General features: G+C 35.0%; 1 protein-coding gene across 5 annotated transcripts; it reads right to left on the bottom strand.

The window, feature by feature from the left end:
• Positions 1 to 1,410: 1,410 nt before the first annotated feature.
• On the bottom strand, positions 1,411 to 15,846 carry PES1 (Esterase/lipase/thioesterase family protein). 5 transcript variants are annotated; one of them, XM_088716858.2, is made up of 13 exons: positions 15,140 to 15,846; positions 14,947 to 14,998; positions 12,472 to 12,527; positions 10,140 to 10,298; positions 9,915 to 10,019; positions 9,725 to 9,831; positions 8,099 to 8,220; positions 7,620 to 7,728; positions 7,048 to 7,181; positions 6,589 to 6,958; positions 5,225 to 5,338; positions 2,570 to 2,652; positions 1,411 to 2,431 (listed from the first exon to the last, which is right to left on the bottom strand). In XM_088716858.2, exons 1-13 carry the CDS (start codon positions 15,507 to 15,509, stop codon positions 2,134 to 2,136), a joined length of 2,079 nt encoding a protein of 692 aa, XP_088572984.2. In that variant the 5' UTR covers positions 15,510 to 15,846; the 3' UTR covers positions 1,411 to 2,133. The 5 variants fall into 5 exon arrangements, with proteins under 5 accessions (XP_088572984.2, XP_088572987.2, XP_088572985.2 ...); XM_088716861.2 differs by having other exon boundaries at positions 1,411 to 2,450; positions 15,140 to 15,822; XM_088716860.2 differs by having other exon boundaries at positions 2,291 to 2,431; positions 2,526 to 2,652; positions 15,140 to 15,822.
• Positions 15,847 to 22,623: the final 6,777 nt, after the last annotated feature.

Genomic DNA, 22,623 nt, shown 5'->3' with positions numbered 1-22,623 from the left:
TGGATTTAGATTTCAGTCGGATGGCTTGTCCAAGAGTTGGGCTTGGGTTAGTTGGGTTAAGCCCAAGTCCATGAAAAAGGAATTATTGTGTCAAGAAATTATAAGGATCGTTGGGATCCTTTGGTCCATCAAATTTGTCCACTAATGAAATATTATTTGATTCATAAATTTTTTTTATTATATAATAATCCTAATCATGATTGTTTTAATATAAAAAGATACATAACTAATCTTAATCCTCTCTCTGACATTTGAATTTGAGTCCGGGTTGCATTTTTCGTTTGTACGTAGGAATGATAGATCATCTATCACGAGGTCGATCATTAGTTCACACTCTGCACAGATCTTAAAGCACTTCAAATTTTATCTTGATTATTATGCGATTCATTGAAAATCTTACCTTGCGTCTAATTTCTGTCACATCTTGAATTATTATTGTTGTAGTTTGCTTTTTTATTTATTTAATAATATTTAAAATTATCGCAGCTTGAACTATTATTGTTCTTATATTTCAATATTTATTCAGAATCATAAGACTTATTTACTATTATTTTATCTAATCTATTTTTATTTTTTTTTTGTTAGAAAACGCCCATCCTGCATACCTGTTTGCTAGTTTATATATGAGTGCCAGAAGATAATTTTGTAGAATAAAAGAGAACAAAAGAAAATAACTACTAGATCTCATATGCAACACACACAAAAAAAAAAAAGCATTCACACCCTTTGGTAGGGGATCCTTGAGAAAAAGTGGAAGCTTTTTTTTTACCCCTAAATATTGTATCCCAGCCCCTGGCAGCATTGTTCCATGGTATCCATTTTGTCTCTTTTTTGTACAGGTAATACTGAACAAAAATTCAAATAAAAATGTTGTGCTCAAAACAAATCATAAAACTTTTCTCAGATTTCTCCCTTTGAAGTTTCTTTCCAAACATAATTTTTTATCGAAGAATCTGCCGCATTTTCTGGAAAGTTTTTTTTTTTTCCCAAACAGTTTCAATTAGGCACAATCATCACCTTGTAAGGGTGCTGTTCAAATAGAGCTGCTGCCTAATTGAAGTTCAATTTTCTCCAGAATGGTGATTAATACTCAGTTGCAGCAAAGAAGGGCATTTAGGAGGACTACCATGTTGTTTAATGCCTAGGTTGGGACCAGGAATCTTTTTAGCCAAGTTTCTTGCCATGTTAGCTTTTCCACTCTGATAGCTGCTTAGCCCACAAGGTGGAGGTGAAACAGGTGGTGACTTGCAGAACTGCAATTAACAATAGAAGCAAACTATAGGTGATTTCAGTAAAATAAGGTCCTTAAGAACGATTTTAACACATCAGATATTGCAAGACAATTTTGTCCAACAAATCCTTTGAGCCGGAGTCCAGTGAATAATGCACCTTTACATAAATGTGACGATACTTTGAAGATTATGAATGATATATAATGACCAATACATACAAAATGAGGAATTAAATAAAGTAGACATTCTTGTTATTTTTGTTACAAAGCACAATCATATGCAAAATCCATGATTTACCAAAATTCGTTTATTCACCTATCTCTTCTGATCTCAAAAGATGCCAAAATTTGTCACAATCAAGAATTCAGTTTTAAGTTTTTCCTTCTTAATCTCTCTCTTGGTCATGGCTGATGATAAAATGAAAGAAACGTAATATTCCTTAATGTTAATTGGAGAATTTGCTGTTTTCGCAGGCATATGTTTATTGGACTACTGGCAGCTTTACAGCATGCAATGAGATCATTAACAGCTTGATATTAACCCAACAGCAGCTAAGAACTACCGATCCTTATCTCTGAATATTAACCACTTCACGATCTCACTTACCACTATCTTGAGTAACAGAGACTGTCAGCTTATCATACCACTCTATCAGCAGAGTATCCTAAGCCAAAAAGCCTATCATTTCGGATGCAATTAGCAAGGCTGCTTTTCTCCTCAACTTTATTGGAATAAGAAAATGGCATGCTTTCTGTTGTTACTCTCAGTTTTCTGCACCCATGCTGAATTCTTTGCTCATGCTTTGCAGACTATGCAGTTTAAATACTACCATCTCCATGATCGAACCGAGAGTGTGATATAGATATCAGAGCAAGAGTTGCATCTTTACAATCCAAGACCGTCATGGCTCAAAGGTGGGGACTTGAGCTGAGGAACCCGAAGAAGCCTGATATAGAGTCCGCTGTATGATGCTCCTATATGGATCCTCCTCTCTCTTTCGCTTCAGATAAGAAAGTATATTCTCAATTTCTGATTTAATCTGCATATACATTATATTTGCTTTACTTCTGTCCTTTAGAATGTCCGTTCCTCGTGTTTCAAATGGTCTCCCAAATAGATAATAAAAACGCCCAGGTAATTTCGGGAGAAGTCCCGGAAGATAAAGCTGTTGCTCAGATACCTCCCCACTGGAATCAGACCTACAACCAAGGAATGCTCCTGTTTAGCATGCATTTAGCAATATGAGAAATCTCCATTGATAGTTATACAGCATGGAGATAAGAAAAGACTAACCATCTCAACTAAATAATTACGAACAACCGATACAGAATGGATACCTTAGAGTTACATCTTTATTGTTTTCTTCCATCCATTCTCGGATAAATGGAATGCTCTTTTGATCATTGTAATCGAGAACCAACTGTCGACATATTCACAAGCTATTAATCAACAAATAGAATTTAGAAGAACATGAATTATTCTACGGGAAAACAAAAAAGAGAGCCTTAGCCATGAAAAGCTGAAAATATTGACCACCTCAACTGTAAATAAATTATCTGCAAGTGATAAATTAGCAAGGTAACAGGAGCCAAAGATGCATCCTTAACATAACAGAAAAGAGAGCCCCCAAAGCTAACAAAACAATATTGATGAATGGTAAAGAATGATTGGCGAGGTTTGGGTTGACAAAGTTAGAGGGTCTGGATTACAGTACACTGCTAACTGATTGACTCTGCGCATTGAAATTCATCAATAACTAGTGTAAATAGATCACAAGATCATATGAGAACCATAATTGCATTAGAGAAAATCAGATAAAGGCTGGAAAGGTTTTTCTTTATCACCTAGAGAAAATTGAAATGATTAGTGTTTTGGTATCAAATCAACCTGAGATTATGACATAGCTGGCCAACAAGACAGTATGATAATGTTTATGGAATCCTCAAAACACTTGAATGACTCAAGAATGAAGATATAAGTCAACACAACCTCCCCCCCTGTTGATTCAAAATCTATCCATGGTAGGAGTAATAAGTGCCAGAAGTCGAGAACTATTCACAATGGTTCAACAACAAAAGGATAGTAGGATACTCATGAAATTCTTAACCAAAACACTCAACTGTTGCAGTGATGCTAGGCGTTACAACAATGCAATCCAACAGTTGGAATCTCCTTTGGTTAGGTCTGGGTGAATGGGAACTCTTATTAGGCCATGTATGGATATGTGCATGTGCATGTATGCATATGGGCATGTAAGTATGTAACATGTATGTGTTTATGAATTTATGTATGTATGTTTATAATTATATATCATTATAGCTACTAAATATGCTTCTTACTTCAGACAACTGGGGTAGAAAATGAATTCATGTTTTTTGTTTCTAAAAACAAGAGATGTGGTACTGACGTCAAATGCAGCCTAGATTCATATTAGCACAAAAAAATGGTTAAATTCACGACCCTTTCCTTTTGAGCTCATGGTTTCATTTGAACAACTCACTCATCCAGTGTGGTGTATTTTTTGAGTGCAGATATCATTTGACGGCATTCTGCTTTAATCAACTTATCTAAATTCATTATTGTTATCTTCTGTACATAAGCTTGAATAGCAAAAGTGCCTGATATTTGCATATCCAGGACATTGTATAGAGTAGAATGTATAGCATGTTAGATGAGTGTCTAAAGATCAATAGTTTGGCAATTAGTAATCTCACAGGAGGAAAAGGGTACTTATGATCTAACCAATTGTATTGTAAATCTAGGAAAATTTCCAGTTTGTTTTAAACCTAATTTTTCCTTGGGAGCAACTTTTACTAGATTACTGTTTGATAGGATCATAGCCTCATGCACTTGATATTGTCCCTTGACAACATTTATTACTGTATTTTTTAAGCAACTTACAGTAGTCCTTAATGGAGTAAACGAGTCAACAAAAAAGAAGTCATTTACATGGATATTGATATTTATATAGATCAAAATTGAAATTGACATCTTGTCACAATGTCAAATTGAAACAATCATGAAGGATCTAAGTGCTGCCAGCACGGGGCATGCTGGTAAAATGGCCAGCAGAACACTTATAGTATCATCCTGACAGGTTTGAAGAATCATGGAACAGGGGCATACTGGTAATGTACCAGCACACTATGTATGACCCTGTAACTACTCATGGACCCATATGCCATGGTACATTCCTCAGTGTGCCTCAGTATAAGGCATACCAAGGGCTGTCAAACAAAGCAGCTTGAGGTCAGCTTGAGAAAAGCTTGAATCAAGCTCAGTTTGAAGCTAACCAAAGCTTGAACCAACAAAACAGGCTCGGAATTAATTTCAGGCCTAGTAGTCAGAAATCATTCCAGCTTAATTAGGCTTGGCTCAATAAGGTTAGAATATATTTATGCATTGTATTTTTATATTATACATTATATGTATATTATATATTATATAGACAGTGGATCATTGGATCCAGGTTATAATTAGTTCCTTTTATTTTTTGAATCAATTAAATGTTAAAACAGGCTTGAACCAAGTTAAAATCAAGCTTGAATCAATGTTTTATTCAAGTTTGAGCTGAACTTAATTTTAGGATTAATTATGCTCATGATTGGCTTGGTTCAAGTTATGTAAACAAATCAAGATTGATCTTAGAGTTCCATCTTGAAATTGATTTCAAACCGAGATTGATTAGGCCCAAGCTTGATCGAGCTTGGCTCTGTTACATCCCTAGGAATACCATACTGTGGTACAGCCAGTTCTTCAAACCTTGGCTGACACACAGCACATGTTGGGACGAAATGCTCATGCAAAGGCACTTAGTCAGCTCGACGATATACCAATCCAAGGTTGCATGCTGGTACTGGCCCAGCATGGCATGTACCAACCGGCACAAGCTGTCAATTGAATCCTTATTTTTTAGACAATAGTTTTCCAAAAATATGCATTATTTTAAAATTTGTTTAGTAGAATTCTACCAAACTAAATGAAATTTTTACCTCTGCTACATCATCTTCTCCAACAACCCCAAATGGTACAATCGTGACCCCAAATCGAGCAGCCATTCTCACAAATTCAGGCCGATCTGGCCAAAACAATTTATATTCTTCACCCTGCCGACCATTCATGCATCAAAATTGATTGTTAGAGAATTGAAGTGGCCTATAACAGTAGATATACATCACAACATGTACTAACCAGCATGATCCCCAAATGTATACTCATATATTAGTTGGTGCATTATGTTTAAGTCTTTGAGACATGGCAAATGGCCCTAGGCCCCAATTCAACTTTGCTAAATGGAAATTAAAATAAAATTTTGGAATCAACGCACTATTCCCATTAGGGCTTGGTCAAGCTTCATACATCGATTCCATGCACTTACTGGTTGAAGAATAAAAAGAATAGGCTAATATAGTTTTGTCTACTGCATGCAAAACATCATGACAAAATATCATGACTCAGTCTTCTATTTGGTCTGAATTCTCTGCATTTGCATATGTCAAACCATGATTATGCATTATTGCAAATAATCATTGAGACAATTCTAATTTTTGCATCTAATCATGAATTACTTAGTATTGCACCTCTACTGACCATCTGATCCGGACGCCCCTTAAATTTTTTCCAGACTTCTGAAATTTGTATATATACCCTATAAAAAGAGCCAATATGCTTGTAGACCTATAGAAAATGAACTGGGCACATATATCAAGATGTACAAAACTTACACATATACCGCTCTAAAGTACTTGCATGTATGCCACTCTAAAATCAGAAACTTGCATATATGCCCTTGTGGGCTGATTAAGTCTGCAAATGAAAAGTGACATTATCAAATTATTTTATTGTGTTACCTTGTAGATGTTTTTTAACATATACTCTGCAAATAGTGCTTAGTTGCTTAGTAATCCTTCTAATTCTGAGAAGTATGCATGTGCCACAGGCACAAAATTTCCTATATTTCCCTTAAGGTTTTCAAACAATATGCATATGGAAAAATAGTCAATGGACAAATTATGTCGGCTCTTAATCTAGCTAAAATTAGACCGACAGAAGTGAATGCAGCACGAAACAAACAGCATAGGTAAAATTTTAGACATCAAGAGTGGCATATATGCACTATCAGTGTTTTAAAGGGTAAATAAGTAAACAAGGGAATTTTAAAGGGCATATAGAAAATATCCCCAATTTTTTATCCTATAAGCCTATGTGTGGTCAATGTATTTGCAAGGCATCCATCCATCCATCTATCTATATCTATCTATAGCATGGTTATAGTTATGTACTGATACATAGCACAGTAAAGTTAGATGATCAAAGATATCTTTAATAATGAAGTGAAAAAAGCAATTTAGCACACCTTCCGATGTAGAGCCTCACGGGCACCTCCAGGATAAAGGAGCACAAATGATCTTCTTGAAAACAGCCTATACATGTTGATTGGAGCAACAGGTAATGCACCAAAGATATTAATCATATCAAAGTAGGAGAACTCCTGTCGTGAAGTTTCAAATTTCCTTGAAAACAATGTTGGGTGTCCCATGCCCCGAATTATAATATTCTTCTCTTTCAAGAATGCTCTGTAAAGTGGGCTAAGTTCAAACCCCATCAGCATGTGATCACCCACTAACAAGACAGGACCTTTGTCAGGAACCCCAGCAAGACCCTTCACTATCCTTCCATCTTTCAGAGTTGAAAACATGACTGAACTTGTTGCAAGGAGAAACCATCTGTAGTTATTCAGCATAAGATGAAACAGTATGAAAATGCTTTGCATGGTTGAGCATTGGTAACTATTCTAAGAACATGGAACATGTACCTATAATATTGTTCAATATGTTTTTTGTATTCACTGTGAGTAGGAGGAAGGTAATCTGTGACATAATCATGTTGTCTACAACGACGATAAATGCAGGTACCCTTGATTATACTCAACAAATTGATTCCATCTTCCTGCATCATCACAACAGATTCAAACATTGAGTGTTTCACTGTCAGCTAATGAAACTAAACTTTTTCTGTTTTTTCTTTGATTTAAAATTTGAGTGTTTCTAAAATAATAAATATGAAAGGAAGAAATTACTGAGAGGTATCATTCAGCCTACATCTCATACTAGAAATCTTTCTGCAAAATGAAGAATGAAAAATATGAAACTTTGTAATTTTTGACAAAGCTAATAAACTCATAAACTGGAGAAAACTTTCTTATTTCTATATTTCATGCACTCAGGTATTAACGAAAGAGTTAAATAAATATCACGTTCTAGCATGATAACTCTAAGCAAGAATCAACATAATTGACACCATCACTAATACTGGCAACTATTAATATATCAATTAAGGGCAACTCTACAATGAGTGATAAGGATTTAACTAGAAATGTTCGCTGACCAAAAGTAAGGTGTGACCATTGTCTTTGAAGTATCGAACTCTGCAATTTTTTAGTGAATTCCAAAGTCGATCTGCTTCTTCTCCACTTGGTAGCAAGTTGTCCTTTCCACTAAATCATGAGTATACAGTCAGATATGAACTCACAAGAAGAGATAAAATTTGAGTTATAAATCAAATCAGGTACTTGCATCTAAGCAGTTGGCAAAAAACCACATATACAATATCTAACTTGTCTTCATAAATTTGCTGGTTCCATATTATACTCGGATAAGTGTCAATGTTAAAGAAATTTCTCCTAACACATTGCTCAAATATTTCCGAAAATAAGTCCAAATATGACATCCTAGGCACATATAGGAGAACTTTATCAGATCAGATGGGTAAGGATGTTATTCATGTCATTGATGCTTGAACAAAGGAGTTAACAGGGACACACTGAAAGAAGATAAAAGCGGAAGAAAATCACAGAAAAAAGAAACCTGGCAAGCAGTAGAACTTCAGCTTCTACAGCATGTAGACGAGAATTGGCATAAGCGGAAGCTGACTTGAGAAGCTTAAGTTTCCACAAAAGAGTGTCCCTTGGTATAATATCTGCCAAATCCTGTTATCACACAAAAATTAAAAGAAACCACCATATCTAAAACCTAACATAGAGTCCTACATTAATAGAGACATTTTTGAGGTCCACAATACCCATACATGACTTTTTTCCCTTTTCTTTATTTACAACCACAATTGGCTTTAAAAAAAAGAGAGAGAGAAAAAGCCTGATGTGAAGAAGATGCATAACATGCAAAATGCATCACTATATATGCTTCTTAAAGAGATGGAAAATGCACCCTCTGGTTTATTTTAATCAATGGCCTTCACAACTTTCAGAATGCATATCAAAAATCGATTTCGAGAAAGACAGCAAAAAACTAATTTGACAAAAAAGGACTTTATCAAGTTTTAAAATTTAAAATCACTTAAAGGAGATGATGATAAAGTTCACTATATCAAATTATGAACGAACATAAAAAATACGATACTATAGGATGACGGACTGGATAGATTTTCCTCTATTATACTCACTATGCAAGGTTTCATAAAGGTGTGTTCTTGATACTTGCATCATCCTAGTCACTAATTTAGTTCTACATTAACCAACACAAACTAATATCGTGCCAAGGATTTATTTTGTTATACATACCTTGGTGTTAATTTAGGGTTGATTACTCAATGTAGATCATAACTTAAAAATGGTTCTTATAGAAGAATTAACGCGAAAAAAATTATAAAGCATCATACCTTATGTTTACTTCAAGGTTACAAATATAAAAAGTTAAAAGGGACTCCATCCTAAGATACTCGCAATTGATCCTCTTCAAAATGACCAATGTTAAAGATTTTAAAATATAAAGGTTCTAATTTCAGGAATTCAGCATAAGAGGAATTCAAAAACATTAAGACCTTAAAACACAAATTGTCTAAAAACATTGATCCATGAAATTTATCTATCTGACCATTTGATGCAGGATTTATTTGGGTACAGTCTATGATATTAGAATTTAGAAAATCCAAGTATAATTTAAGGAATCTCAATTTATCTGATATATGGATCCCACTGAAACTAATAAAGATGATTTTCCTGGAGATCACTTGATAGTTGAGTAAGGCCTAGCAAACAGGCTATAATTGGTTTCTGGTGGCTGATTTTGTGATGGAGCAAGCTAAATCTCTGGTTTGCTGTAACTTCTAGAGCAGGTCTGACTAACTTACAGATAAATTTAAAAGGTTACAGAGCAGAAAAATATCTATATAGAAAAATGTATCCTAGAATCTATGCTTCTAGGCTTCTATAAGGCTTTAAGACAAAGTGTTTTGAAGAAAGAAGATGAAGAAATGGAAACTAACAAGAGATAAGTACAATGGAGTAATCATGATTGCGTAACATATTTAGGAATCTTCACATTTTTTTAAGGCACTCAACCTTGGGCATGGAGTCACTACCATGAATGAAGAAGAATTTATCTATTCAACTTATTGCATAATAATGATATGTAACATAAACTACAGAAAAACATAATGAAAAGATGTTCCAGCAGGACCTAGAGTTATCTTACTGAGAGTATAGGTAACAAAGAAGTAAGACGTTTTGACAATTCCTCGAATGTTTGTGGAAGAGGAAGGTCTTTTGAAACACTGGCCATTGCCATCTTCACAGGATCACCTATTGCCATGAGAGAAATAATCTAACAATGAGCACCATAAACTTTGCAGATTAAGAATAAAAATAATGAAACGGATGAGTACCCATGACAAAGCTAAGAAGGTAAGGAACAGTGATGTGGAGGTTGCTTGGTAGTGCCTCCAAGACAGGAAATAAAGGCTGCAATTGTGACTTGGCAAATGATGTTGCTGAAGAAAATGGCAAATACATCAGTAACCATCACTGAATAATTAATGCAGATAATGAAGGAGGATTTTCAAAATTATGGACAATAAAGTTAACAGGTTTTATGCATAGTTTTTACCAACCTGGATTGACTAATATCAGTACAATGTCAACAGTAGGGTTGCGAGCAGCAACAGCAAGTGCTAAGCATCCCCCGAAGGAATCTCCTACAAGGTATATTGGCTTATTTGTAGACATAGTATGCTCAGAATTCACCGACCGTTCCACGAATTTCACAAGTCCTTCGTGCAAAAAAATAAGAAAAAAATCAACTCACCGAAATTCAAAAAGAAAATTATTCTGTTCAACAACACACTCAAAATGGAAACTGCCTTTCAGTACTTATAAACATATAGAAAAGTAATAAATTGACAAAGTAGATGTATGATTACTTTGGCATGAAAAATGTAAACAAAAGTCTTGCTTAATTTTCTAATATTTGGACAATGATGGAATTCAATGCATACCAAAAAGAGGGTATCATTGAGAAGTTGGATAGTTTAATTCATGATGCTGCTAAAAGACTGTGCTAATGGATGGAATGGCCTAGACAATGTATACCATAAAGCATGGTATGCGGACATACGTTTAGTCCCATATTGGCTATGCACTGAGCAAATCTTAGATACTTATATAGGATCAAGGAACCCATATAATACCTATCTGCTAGCTTTTTTGGGTAGATTCTAGGTTGTTACAAAAGAAATTAAAATGGTCTTGCTTTGTGACATGTGGACTAGGAGACACTGTAGCACAAGCCTATTTGAGCTGAACACAAGCCGATTATGATGTTTGTGAATGGATTTATGGTTGTAAGTGGATTTGAATAGATGAGGCCGCCAGGACTTAAATAGATGGAGTATGTAAGAACCCGTGCAGACATGTGTTTAGCCCTACATCGATTATGTATTGAAGGTAGATCTTGGAAATTTATTCAGGGCCAAGAAACCCAAATAATACCTTCCATCTAGCCTTTTTGGGCAAGATCCTAGGTTTTTACATCTATATATTTTAATTCTATCTTCTAGCTTTGACTATGAAGAATGACTATTTGAATCAAATCAGGTAAGGAAGCTCAAATATGGATCAATAAAGTTTAAGGAAAATTTGCTTAATAGTTTTACAAATTCTACTTGCATTTGTGAATGGGTTGTAATCATATGGTTTTAAATTTTAGGAAACACCTTTTCATAAAGAAGGTGCGAACTTCTTCAACATTAATCATGATAGAGATCTGAAATATCTAACATGCTCAAAAAGAAGAACTTATCTTTCTCTTATTCCATAAAATTTTTATCTTTAAAAAAAGAACCTTATAATATACAGAATCTTTAAGAAAGTCACAAAACTTTTACATAAAGAAGAAAAGCAAGTTTCTAAGGTACAAGACAATTTTCCTATTAAGTTTTTTAGAATACATTAGAATAGAAGAAAACAACGCAGAATTATGAATCACTTTCTAAAGTACAAGAAAATTTTCTTATTAAATTTTTTAGAGTACATGAGAACGGAAGAAAACAACATCGAATTCTGAATCAACTGATCATTTGAAAACCCTTGCTGGTCTTCCAAAAATAAATACATAGATATATTAAAAAAAGAAACCAAAACACCCCTACTGAGCTAATGTTGGATTAAGTATTCAAGAATAAATATTTTTTAAAATTACTTAAACCTTATAGTTCAAAGCTTTCCATGTTGGAATGCCTGATGTAACCAATGGGTACCGACAGTGCAAGTCTAAAGCCACTGTAGACGAAAGACTAAAGTAATAGAATTCATCAAGTGGGATACCTTTTATTAAATTTATAGTAATCATCAGTGTTTTGAGTTATCTTACTATTTTCTTACACGGACAAACGAAACTATTCTTTCAGTTAATTGCTTAATATAAAAAAGAAATAAATTTACAAATGAAAAGATCACTCACTTTAGCTCTCGCATTATGTGGTTGTTTCTTCTTCTTTAGTTAATTTTGTTATGTACCGCTCATAACAAGGACAGTGTAATTCTCATTGCAAATAAGCTATGTTGCTGTTAACATTATGTGTGATTAATATCACCAATTTGTGATATTTTTCGTTTTAGGAATTATAAATAGTTAAAAAGGATATATACATACAGCAAACATTAAGTTGCATCTCTGTCAATCTTGATGGCACTGATAATAACAACTAGAAAATTGATTATCTATTTTCTTTAAAAAAAGATATATAAATTACAATTTGATGTGTAAGCAAATAATCAGCATAAGAAGAAAGTTCTTAAAAGAAAAAAAAAGAAACAGAGTTATATTGGTCCGATATGAAAACATTTAATAATAATTAATTATAGAAAGTCAAATAGTCAGGAAAAGAATTAAAGATGAAATGCTCGACTAGAACATTTCGGCATATGAAAAGAAGAGAGCAAAACCTTCAAATGGTGTTCGATCATTTACTGGAACGTGCAAGCACCAAACTTCAAAAACCCTACATCATCAGAAAAACAAGTAAGCCCATAAATATATACTACTATGTGTGAATTCATACGTATATGCATTAGGAAGCAGAAAGGAAAATGTGCTTCTTATCGTATAATCACTTTGTTTATTTTATGCCTCTTTCTCCTGTTTATAAAAACTTTACCTTTCTTATCTCATCTATATCTACTCCCAAGTCAGTTAATGAAGCATTGCACATATTTCTGACTAACAAAATGCTATATTAGATGAAATGGAGGTATGTAGAAAGAAGAACACCTGTGAATTAGTAGCCATATCTGAAGGAAAACATATAATACGATGTCGTGGGATATAGATTATCAAATATCAAGGCAACAATTAGTTGTGAAGCTACGATCACATTTATCGATCGAATTTTTTTCAAGAAATTTTCATCTCAATCAAATTAAATTTTGTTAAGGACTAATCTGTAATGCAGTTAATCTAAGATAGACGTTATTCCAATTAAATGTCAAGAATGTGTTTCTGCATGCTGACTTACATGAAGAAGTGTATTTGGATTTGCCTCCTAAGATCAACCCAAGGAATCTCTGGATGTTTGGTTTGGCAAATTTAGCCATCTATTCTTCAAACTTGGACATATAAGCAGCCAACTTGATCAATCTTTATTCCCCAGAAGAACCTCTCACTGACACGTTGTGCACTTATGCGTATTGCCTATTCAATGATATAGAATAATTATTTGATTGAGATTGATACTTTAAAGAAACTTATGCAGCAAAGATCTGAAATCAAGGATTTAGGGCAGCTTCATTTTATTCTTGGCATTGAAGTAGCATCATTCCAAGAAAGATGCACAATCAGCATGCAAGGGTGGGACTTATGCTGTAACACTTTCTGGAGACAAGCAATAGAATTCCCTGTAGAAAACCAACTTGAGACTATGTGCCCATCAAGTAGAGCATTTATGGAACCTTAATAGTGATCCTACAAGGGGTCTGGTGTTTTCAACGAATCTGAATGAGGACCTATTGAAGTTTTTAAGATGCACTAAATCTAATTGCCCATCCAACAAACGATCTACCTCCGATTGCATCTGCATAAGGACAACTTGAAGTTTTAAGATGCACTAACTCAAATTGCCCATCTGACTAACAGTCTACCTCTGATTACATGCACTTCAACCATTGGATTTTTCTCTAGTGCAGAGACTGAGTTTAAATCTATGACTCCAACTACATGAGAGCTAACATGGTTGAGCATGTTTCTGTTCCATTACTGTCTGAGAACCAAGCTGCTATATATTGCTAGAGATCTTGTGTTTCATGAATGAAGCAAGTTTGTCGAGGTTGACTGATATTTTATTGAAGAAGGTGGTTTAACCACAAGATCTCCACACTATTCGCTCGGTATGAGATCCGGTCGGCAGTTATGCTAAACATAGCTCTCTAATTTGACTGAGACCAATGCTCCATTTCGAGAGACTTGAAATATTTTAAAAAAGATTGCGAAGATTCTATAAAATGTGATGAAAGACTGTGGCAATACTAAATAATATTCTGCACTACATGATAGCTATCATGGGTTGATTCATGCATAAATAGTTGATTGTAATCAAGGTCTAGTTTAGAATTTTAATTGTGAATTAGCACTAATATAGCATTCATGTAATCGGTCACCTATATGGGATAAATTTTCCCTATGATTTTTCCTCAATTGTGGTTGGAAAGAACAACCTCTGCAAGTAGAGGACTGCCAGGGTAGCAAATTAAACCAAACAGCGCTCTTTCTCCCATCTATTTTCCACCTTGAGAACTCCCTTTTCTCTCTTCCTCTTTCTCTCTTTTCTTAATCTTTTCTTGTTTTCTTCCTTTTATCTTTGTAAAACCTGTGCCACTGAAAATCTGGAAATCACTAATTGCTGTGATGAAACACATTGTCACTTTCAGGGTCCATATATTGACAGGTTTCAACTGGGAAAGTACAGATATTAGATATTCGTTAACAAGATACTGGTACATCTCTATATTAGTACTATTTTGACCAATTAGGAATATCATTTGTGTCGTGGGATCAATGTAGCGGCTATTGCATAAGATGAAATTAAAATAAATGATCCTTGCCATTTCCAATATTGGAATATAGTACTAATTCAGGGTACATTACAAAAAAGTAAAATCCCCTAGACATATTGCATGAGTTTTTAATTCACTCCTAAATCCATAATATCTTACACTTGGTCATAATTATTTCTTGCAAAATATCAACAAGGAGTCAAAGTTATCAATTCAACTGTATTGCATTCAGACATATCTATAACAGTGATTAAATCTCTAGAAAACAAAATGCCTCAATTTAGAATTAGACATGATTTTTTCTCATTTTCTTTAGGTGTGCAAGTAAACAATTACACGAGTTCTAAAAAATAGCTCGACAAGACAACATACTTTCCAAGTGATTTTTGATGCCGAACGAGTCCCATTCCAGTGCCATCAATACCTGCAGACCATAAGACATCAAAATTTAGTTCGTGGATTCCCCAAAAAATCCTAAGGTTGCAACTTTTTTGCCCCAACTTGCTCCGTGTTATCAAAAAAAAAAACAAATCTCCTTAACAAAGGAGTAAACTTTATAACCTACCAGGTAAAAAGAACAGCAAAGGAGAGTCCTTTATCGGCGGTCCACACTCGACAGGGCAGAACCAGCGAGGGGGCCCCCCGTCGGGCTTGATGATCTCCTTCGCCATGTCGACGTAGTCCTTCACGCTCTTCGCCCCGAATCCATCATCATAGAGCACGCTCAATTCTCCAGCCTCGATTCCCGGCGCCTTCGCCTTCTTCCCGGCATGGGAATCCTCAATTCCGGGCCGAGACCGATCAAGCTCCAAACTTGACGCATGCTTCACTTGGTTCTCGCTAACCGCGGCGAGCCGACACCTCTTCGGGGAGTGAAACGGAGATGCTGGGTTTCGGAGGGGAAGGAAGGGAAGTTGCGCGGAAGACAGAAGCATGGCGAGAGGCCGAGAAGGAAATGGGAGGAAGGAGAACAGGGGAAGGTCGGCGAAGTGAGTAGATGGTGGGAAATGTTGGAGATATAAGTTTTGAATGATTGAGAGAGAGAGAGAGAGAGAGAGAGAGAGAGAGAGAGGCCGCGGTGGGCGAAGGTGGGCCAAGAGAAGGGAGGCGAAATGCGACACGATTTGGGGAGAGCAGAGGGTGGGATGGCCATGGATGGCGGGAGAGAGAGAGAGAGGCCGCGGTGTGCGAAGGTGGGCCAAGGGAAGCGAAATGGGACAAGATTTGGCGAGAGCAGAGGGGAGAATTGGCCATGGAAATAAATGGAATGCGGAATTGCGAGTAATAAAACCACGTTACAACAGAGGAATAATTGCAGCCATACCTTCGAGGATAATTTTTGCAAACGAAGGTAACCTGATCGGCATCTTTTATTATTATTCACCATTTCTAAAATTAAAAAAATAAAAATCAAGATAAAAAAATACTTTTAGTGTTATTATTATTATTATTATTTTAAAATTATGTTATTATTTTTAGGAAAATGGAAGTACAAAATTCTTCTTTCCAATATTTTCAAAAAATTCACCACCCCATCCACTATGACCATTGCTCTACATTACCATGATTGCCTTCAACATATTATTACCATCATTATTGTCTCCACTAAGTACTCAGTACCTTTGCCACTTTCATATCATTGGTGCTCCGCTACCGCTACCGCTATCGCACCGCTGCTACTATTACTACATTTTCACCATACTATTAGCATTGCCATCATTGACACCATCAAGATATCCACCATCTTCGATTATTATTATCGTCACTTTTGCTAACCATCGTATCTATATTTTAAAAATTATTAATTATATCAATATATTTATATTTTAAATTTAGAAAAATCAAAAACATAATTTTTATTTTTTTATGCCAAATAGCATCTTAATTTTACTATTTGTATTTTGCACTGAAAATACAAATAGTATGATTGTTCTTCTTGTGACGAAAATGAAGCACATTTTTATTTGCAGGGTTGAGCTGGAAATTATAGGATTGAACCAAAGTGATGAGGGCTATTAAATCACTAGTGATTCATCTTTTGCAGAACGATCGATGGTTATCCATCGCAAAATGGTTGATGGTTTGATGGAGTTTTATCCGAATAGGTGAATCCTATTTAATTATCAACCATTCTAAAACTCAAGAATAATCGATATACTATAATTAGATCACTTTGATTCAATCTCAATTTCAAAAGAATCCAAACTGGATAAAAATACCATTAACCCTCACCTTACTAGCACATAGGTCCATGCAACTAATACTTAAAATTCATACAAACTTATATAATACTACTTAATTAAGAATTTAAGTTTAGTTCTTTTACAAATTTGTTTTATCAAATTTTTCACTACTGTGAAAAATCCATAATTGGTCTTCCCAATGGATCGAAACTTCTGAATAAAACAAAATAAAATGCATTTTTATATATTTAATTAATCTAGACTTACCAATAACGGCAAAAATTAGATGATACACCCTAGCATCACTAGTTCTGCATTTGTTAAGATATTAATTTTAAAGCTAGCAATTTATCATACAATGGTTAAAAATTAAATAGTAGCTGCTAAGACTAAGATGCAGTTATAATAGCCATTATTATGTTGTAATGGCCCTTCCCTGGGATGGTCGGCAGGGGAGAGGGCCCGGCGGCGTGGGAAGGAGTACTGCACTTTGGCTTCGCAGAGGACCACAGAAGCCGGTTTCAGCGGGAATCAGTTGGTGACCAGTCCCTTTCCCTTCCTTCACAATTTTGGTAAATTGTGAGCAGTCTACTGGAGCGGCCAAATGTATTTAGGGGCCTAAAGCTATTTTATCTTTTAAACCTTTTCTGCAGTAGGCCGGCCTAAGGCAAACTCACAGAAGCCTTTTCTTTTTCATTTTGTCTTTAATGTATTTCGTGCAGTGGGCCTTTTTTGGGCCGAGTCCTTAGGCGACCGCCTCAGTCGCTTACGAGTTGGGCCGGTCCTGACGATGAAAAATTAGGATTTCAAACTATATAAAAAAAAGCTTTTCCTTGTCACTCACGTGCAGCTGATTGGGCTGCTACGATGTGATCCTTCCTCCTTTCCATCATGTTTTATTTTTTAATTTTTAAAAAATATTCCTACTAGATTTGTGCGATCTATCTTCTTATTAAAAAACCTTAAAAAATGTGTGTATCGAAAAAGAAAAGAAACTCAGAAAATGTAGGGACTATAGTTCACATATAATGTATGGAAAATTCTTCTACGAGGTTCTAACTTTACACAGCTGAATCATTCATAGGTGAGTGAGAGAGAGAGAGAGAGAGAGAGAGAGAGAGAGAGAGAGAGTTATGGGATATGGCAATTTAAAATATGTGCATGCACGATGCTCTCAGATTTTAGATAATGAGGTGGTCACAACTTAGGAGGGGCCAACATGTTGCTTATGTTAAATTCGTATGATGTTTTAACTCCTATAGAAACTCTCTTTAAATGATCATAAATTCCTTTATGGTACATATGATAAACATTTGACTGTTCCTAAGCTTCTGTGGATGGCGACGGAGATATATAGGATGAGAGAAGTGAAACGGGTGGCCATGAAGCGTGCTACGTGCCTATAATGAAAGTGGCCTGACTTGTAACCAAACAAAAAAGAAGGCAGCCTTACGTCCTATTGCTGCAACCAAGCAGAAAGAACCATATACTGCCCGTTAAGCTGGCCTGCTTTTCCAAAGGAAAAGATTGCATCAAACTATGATCGTATATCCTTTTGAGGAAAAATAAAGGGCCAGCTTCGTGGCACTCCGAGAAAAGTTAGATCAAACTAATGTAACTCAATGGCATATCTATATATATATAGCTTCGTGGCACTCCGAGAAAGTTAGGTCAAACTAATGTAACTCAATGGCATACATATAATGTAACTAGGAATGCACATGACATGTATATTAGAAATCATTGGAGTATATAAGTTTTGGTTTCTAGACATGTTTTCTAATATAGATCGTAATCAACAATATGGTTCTTTGTTATTGATTTTGGAATTAAGAAGAGTCGATACTCTCGTTTGTTTCTCGAGGAAAAAAAACATAGTCCATCTTTGGGTGTGTGTGTGTATATATATATAAGTATGTATGCATATATTTATATTATATAAAAGGGTTTTTTTGGATGGATACCCTTCTAAATATCGGATTTTGCATGAAGACCCTTCCAAAATTGATATTTGCATGTATACCCTCATAAATCTCTGTTATTATACAAATGCCCGTAATATGACGGTTGTTCTAATGGTGTTAAGAAAAATCATATTTATATTAATTAAAAATAAAATAAAATTTTAAAATTATGCTAGTGTCCCTGTTTTTTTCTCCTGCTATCGGAATCACGATCTATTTGCATGCCTACCCATTAAGGGTATTTTAGTTATTTTAATTTGAAACCGTTAATTTTTTAACGTTATTAGATAGCATGGGTATATATGCAAAAACAAAAATGTAAAAAAAAAAGGATAGAATGGAAAAACATGTGTTTTACGAGGATATGTATGCAAATATTAATTTTGGAAGGATATTCATGTAAAATTCGATATTTACGAGGATATTCATGCAAAAAAAACCTATATAAAATATAGTAAACTCATATCTTGATGCTTACCTTCTGAGCTCCAGATTATGGTCCCCGTTGAAGTACTTTTACTCTCGTGATCATATACAATGCACCTGCCCATTGGTTCTATTCAAAAACAGCTACCATCAAATCAATGAAAAGCGAAGTAGCACCAGACACACGAAATGCATGCAAGATTTTATGACTTCTTTTTCAAGAGACATCTTTATCTTGGAGGCAACATTCCTATCAAAAATATGTTTTTCTCAGACTCTTATTTTCAATTCATCATTTTATTTTTTTTCTTTTACAAGATTTAATTTCAATTAGTAGTATCTCATTTATCATGTAAGAAAATATAAAATATAAAATATATAAATAAATTTATCTCATTCTATTAGTTTAAGTTTTTGGGACAATTGGTGATTTTAATATGGTATCAGAGTAGAGGTCTTAAGTTCGAACTTGGACCCAAAACTTTCACTTGCCAATGAACTTGAGTTTGGAACTTCTCTAGTTTGGCGTTGAACCAGATCTTGCAAACATAGTCATCCATGAACCACAAAATAGCCCATAAGTGGGTGAGCTCTACGAGCATCTTCCAATGTGCTACCCGTGTGCGACACATGCCGATAAATCACAAATGATCACCTGTTTCACGAATGGCTGTGATTTCAAAACTGGATTTCTCTAATTCAATCTCGAAGTGGATCTTAACTTGGACTTAAACCAAACCATGTTCTCACATGTTGCCAAATGCTAGTATTATCTGGTATGTGCAATGCATGCGATTAGCGGACATGAGTGTGTAATTAACTTGGATCCTCATCGGCACCGATCTCATCGGATACATCGATCGATCTCTCATTGCTCCACATCGAACAGTCGCCAAAAAGACCACAAAACCATCCTTAATCCTCAGTGAGAATGCTTTGTAGTGAGTTGCATCAATGCAACTCTCTTTCAATTACCTGCTCACCAAGCTCTTGGTTTCTCCACTTCCAGAGAACTTTGGCTCATCCTTAAAGAAGACATTCATGCAGCAATCTTGAGCCAGGAAATCACTCCTAATCCAATGGCACCTAGAAGGGCTATTTTATACACCACTCATAGGGGGAATCAAACTAATAATCCTTTAATTGGCTAAGAACCATCCAGCCACCATGACAACAAGTTATATATTTTATTAAAGTTAGGATTTATTATAAGCTCTATTAAAAACTTATTCGCATTATATAATATACTTATTTGGAGTATATTATGGCATTTTATATTTTAATAATTATTTTTATAAATATTAAATCATTTTCTTTTTGATTGAATATAAAAAAATGAGTAACTTTGTTTTATTCTTTATGATATCTTCAAAACTATTCTGTTTAAAATATTAGAAATATCGATAGCTTCAACATATTGCTATACTTATATATAATTCTTTCATAAAAGTTCTTTAAAATATAGATAATTTCATTTATCTTGTGATTATAGAGTAACGATGGTATTTAATACATAAACTTTTAGGAGTTTTATATCATATATATTTTATTTAATGATGTATAATTTTTAGGATACCTAAGTACAAATCTGATTGAATCTGTGATCGAGATTCTGCCCATATCGATTTTGTACATTCTTATTTGGAATCAGAACCGAACCTAGTATTGATATGTACTCTTGGCTAGCATTTCTATTTTGTATCAATTAATCACGCCTTCAAAGAATATTCTGAATTATTGATAGGAAAAATAAAGGTGAACTGCAAACTAATACTTGCAATTTATGAAGAATATAGGACACTTATTATTTTCCAATATATCGTAAAAACCCTATGATCCTATTGAAAACAAGCTAAACTCTAATACTCAATAATTTATTTTTTAAGTATGTTTAAAAATAATATTGCAGATTTTTTTTAAAAAAAAGCGATACCCAGAAAAAATGGTATTGATGAGAGAAAAATAGGGCATGCAATTGAAATATGAGACTTTCTCTCTTTTATCATGCTTCAAGCTTCAACCTTGTTTGGCTTGTAGGCTTCAATGCAGCTGTGTATCTCATAAACCAGCTTCTGATTCGGGTCTTAAAGGAAAAACACCTTATGAAACCCTTCATGATGAGCACACTTTTTCATGGCCCAACTCGAGCTCACCACAAGCCCATTTCTATTTTCTTGGCACTACCGTGACCTAATTGTGACCATTCTTCGTTGCCACAATTATTGGACATGCTCTCATTGCTACTCCTACCCTTTTGACCCATTTCCATCTAATCTCCTTAATTTGACATTTTCTGTGCCCAAACCCAGCTCATGATCAGCTCTACTTCCAAGATGTCGATCGACCGTTGTCTTGACGATGGATGCTCCACAAATGATTATGCATACATCTTAAGCCTAATCTCATATTTTGGAGTACTAAAAAGCAATTAAATAGTAGTAGCTCGATGTAGTACAAAAGTTCAATATCATGCTCGTGCTCATACTAAAGCTAAACTTTGTTAGCTTTAGTATCTTCTCCAAGAGCTCCATGTTTCTCGACCTTACTTACTAGTATTGTTGTGTATTAGCGCAAATGCTTTCTTCCATGAATGAACCAAACACATTGAGATTGACTTCTACTTCTCTATGAGAGCGTGGCCCATAAGGAATTCAATGTTCACTTCCTCTCTACCATTGATCAAGTAGCGGATATCATCTTCCACTCAAATTTAACTCATGCACATGTCCATCCTCCCAATTCGCTTGAGGGGGCATGATGATGATGATATCGACCAAGCTTTGCAAAAGTTCAACTATGTCTAAAATTTTAATTTTGGTTGTGCTATTATATGGTTGTAGCAATCCAACTGGATGAGAAGTTTGTTGTCACAGCCCACATGTATTTGAAGCATAAGATATGGGTGCACCTGCCTCTCAATCAAGAAGAGAGCAAGGAATCCAATTGTGGACCAATGTGATACTATCAAAAAGGGCTCATGAGGGAAGATGAGCGAAAGCTTTTTCACAAAGAGTCGAGCCAAGGCATGCATGGTGGTTTGTTTGTTTTTTTTTCTTCTTTCTCTATTATGTGTTTTGGTGAGAGTGCAGATGGAGAATATTAGAGGAAAATATTAGAGGAAGTGGGGCAGGGAGTGCAATAGGTAAGGGGAAGGAAGAAGCCATAGGGGTGACGGTAGCAACCATCCCTTGCTCCGGGACATTTGGGCTATGGTGAGGGATAGATGGGCTTTTCAGGCCAAGCATATTTACCGTGAAGCCAATGGTGCAGCGGATAGGGTGGCTGCGTATGTAGCTAGTCATTCCGAAGGCATCTTATGGACTGGAGATAGGGAGCTGCCTTTGACACTCCGAGGTATCCTATTTTTTGACTTTATTGGGTGTATCCGTACCCGTCGAGTATGATCCACCCGCATTAGCAAAAAAAAAAAAAAGAAAAAAAAAAGAAGGAAGAAGCCATAAAGGCATATAAAGAAC

This window comes from Phoenix dactylifera, chromosome 2, assembly GCF_051530095.1.
Source record: "Phoenix dactylifera cultivar Ajwa chromosome 2, Ajwa_hap1_PhDact_Kaust_v1.1, whole genome shotgun sequence".
Lineage (NCBI taxonomy): Eukaryota > Viridiplantae > Streptophyta > Magnoliopsida > Arecales > Arecaceae > Phoenix > Phoenix dactylifera.
This window is presented reverse-complemented; position numbering and strand designations above follow the sequence as displayed.